Below are 2,891 nucleotides of genomic sequence, written 5' to 3'. Positions count from 1 at the left end.
TATATGTTCTGTGAAATTCTTTAGTCTAGGTTGAAGTTTAAAGGGTACAAAAAGTATTCAGTCTGTACACAATATAATTGGGGTTATTATCAAATCAGTTATTAGGTAAAAAAAATCTATTATAATTTTCTTTGAGGTTATAATCGAATAAATACGATTTTTAATGAATATTAAAGTGCAAATGCATTTTAAATTTAACCCCCTAAAATACGGATGGTAAAACACTTAGCATTAGTGCATGTCGGCCGTGGTCGCGATGACTTTTGTCGACGTTAGATATTTTAGAATCTAGTACCGCTGACTTTGTTCCTAATCTACGACTGATTCCATAGAACACATACCTACCATAAAAGAGTGTGTGAACGGCATCTCCCACCCAATCACATACTGGGCCGTCATCGAAAACGTGCTTTGCATTTGTTTTAAATACCCGCCTTCCGCCACTCAGTTTTAAAGCCGCAGCCCTTCACGAGTCAGCCATGTACCACGAAAACGAAGTGGCAAGTCTCCCCTTCATCTCCGGTGATCATGGATTCTCCGGAGCAGTAGTGTCCGGGATCGACGAGAATCCTGCAGCGTGGTTGCTCTCCGGCAGCCTCTTGGCTTGGGAGACGTCGACCATGGTGTCGGCCTTGGTCCATGTCGTGTCCAGGGAGTCCACGTCGGCCTCTCCCTCTTCTTCTGCTTCGCCCTCTTCTTCGTCATCTTGTGTATCCTCCTCTTACTCTCCCATGTCCTCCGGCGACGAGGCCGGACAGAAAAGGGCTAGAGAGGAGCTGCTGCCGGGGGTGGGAGTGAAGTATTACGAATCTTGTTTTGGGGGTGCCGGAAGCTGTCAAGTTCCGACAGAAGCAACGGAAGGGGACACGTCAGCGGAAATCGGCGAGAGAAAGTACCGCGGCGTCAGGAGGAGGCCGTGGGGAAAATGGGCAGCGGAGATCCGCGACCCGCATAAGGCCGCCAGAGTGTGGCTGGGGACCTTCGCAACTGCGGAGGACGCGGCGTGGGCCTACGACGCCGCTGCGATTCGATTCAAGGGAAGCCGAGCAAAGGTCAACTTCCCCGAGCACGTCCACCTTCACCGGCCTCCCCCGTCCTCTGTTTCCCCAGCGGTTCAATTCCTTGTTCCTAACTATGTTCCGTCTACGACGACGACGGCAGCGTTGGGTGATTGCTCGAGGTTACTACTACCACTACCAGGAAGTGGAGACTACTACCAAAGCCAAAGGATTCCGGCAACAAGCCCCTTCGACAGTGTGGACGATGGTAGCTCTATTGCTTCGCCTTGGTTACCTGCTTCCTCTGTTTCCTCGCCGGCGTTCGTTGATCCTCTGTTCCTTGATGTAGCCCCACTGACGAACATGAGTGGGGTTTGGAAATATTGAAACTTGCTCGCCGGCTTCTTTAGCTGAACATGGCTGCAGCAAAAGCTGCGGTCCTTCCCTTTATTGTTGTTTACATCGGATTGGATATGTTTAAGAAATTAAGAAATATAATTTGGATTCGAATAAGGAATCAAGAAGTCTAGTTGTGTTTTGACTGGATATTGCAGAAGGGCATGATGCGGTAGGCTGTAAGTGGACCCAAAAATCGTGTTAGGCAAGGTTAAGATAGGATGGTAGTGGTGAAATGATAGATAATGTCAGAATATATACATCTGAACGGATTATTTTTACCAAGACCCAATTTTTCATTCAGTATTATTTTTACCAAGACCCAATATACATCAGCCGGATTTAAGGAATTTAGTTCTACATTCTTTGGGTATAAGTCTTTCTATATACGATCAGCCGACCCTTGGGCCGGTCGGACTGAGAGAACTTATCACTTTATTTGATGCCAAGATATACAAAATAAACCCGAACCATCCTAATGTCGGCCGGAAATACGAGGCTTAGCTCCTCATCTTTCATAAATATCCTCTCAACATATAACAAAGGCAATATCTTAGCATATAGCTAGCCAAGATGAAATCCGGTTGAACTTGGAGAGCCAAGATGTTCAGTATACTAATCAGCTCTATAATATAATTCTCAACGTTTAGCCGGTCGAACCTCTGAATCTCGATTCCCCACTTCTCATATGTCAATCTCCCTTTATATAGTTGGTTGGTCATAAGGTTAGTCAGGTTTTCATGGCTAGATATTCCCATCTCATATATGTATACACAAGGCAAAAACATAAAACAATTCTCATTACAAACCAGGTCAGATGTAGATCCAGCCAGACTTCCAGATCACAGAGCATTTTAGGGTAAGTCTCATAGCATATGACTGATCGATCCAAGGATAGATTGGATCTTTTGGGACTTGGATACCCACCCTTTATAGACAGACATCACAGTATATAGTAGGTCGACTAAAGATTCGGCCAGGATACCTCGGTCGGCTAAAGATTCAGTCGGGCTACATCTAGGGGATAATATTATCATGAAATCACAACAACCCATCAGTAAATAACAACTATTCACCAGGGAATATTCTAATATCTGACACATACATGCAACAAAACCTTCTTATGAGGATGACTACTCAATTTCTATCATTATTGTGGATGTTACAAAAGGTTGTTCATACACATGTAATGGAAGATTCCTCAGTGGAAGATTGTACACCTTCCATTAGTCGACATCTTTTGGCACTGAATGTAGGGGATCGGATGGTCGACTAGAAGGAGACTTGAATAGACGTTGACCCCAAGTTGATCACTTTCTATGTATTCGTTAGTGCACAGCGGAAAATAAACAAATACAAATACAAATATAAAAGCTAAAGGCAAGACAAGAAAGCAAACCAAGATACATGATCGTTTACGTGGTTCGAAGATAACTTGCTCCTACTCTACAGCTATCCGTAAGGCGGACGATCTCCTCAATCCTTCAGTGGATTAGT

General features: G+C 44.5%; 1 protein-coding gene across 1 annotated transcript; it reads left to right on the top strand.

Annotated features, from left to right (window-relative positions):
* The first annotated feature begins 479 nt into the window (after positions 1–479).
* On the top strand, positions 480–1,385 carry LOC122034198 (ethylene-responsive transcription factor 8-like). Its single transcript, XM_042593371.1, has one exon. The coding sequence runs from the start codon at positions 480–482 to the stop codon at positions 1,383–1,385; it is 906 nt and encodes a 301-aa protein (XP_042449305.1).
* Positions 1,386–2,891: the final 1,506 nt, after the last annotated feature.

Source organism: Zingiber officinale, chromosome 1B, assembly GCF_018446385.1.
Source record: "Zingiber officinale cultivar Zhangliang chromosome 1B, Zo_v1.1, whole genome shotgun sequence".
Classification (NCBI taxonomy): domain Eukaryota; kingdom Viridiplantae; phylum Streptophyta; class Magnoliopsida; order Zingiberales; family Zingiberaceae; genus Zingiber; species Zingiber officinale.
Note: the sequence above shows the minus strand (reverse complement) of the source record. Positions and strands in the feature narration are given on the sequence as shown.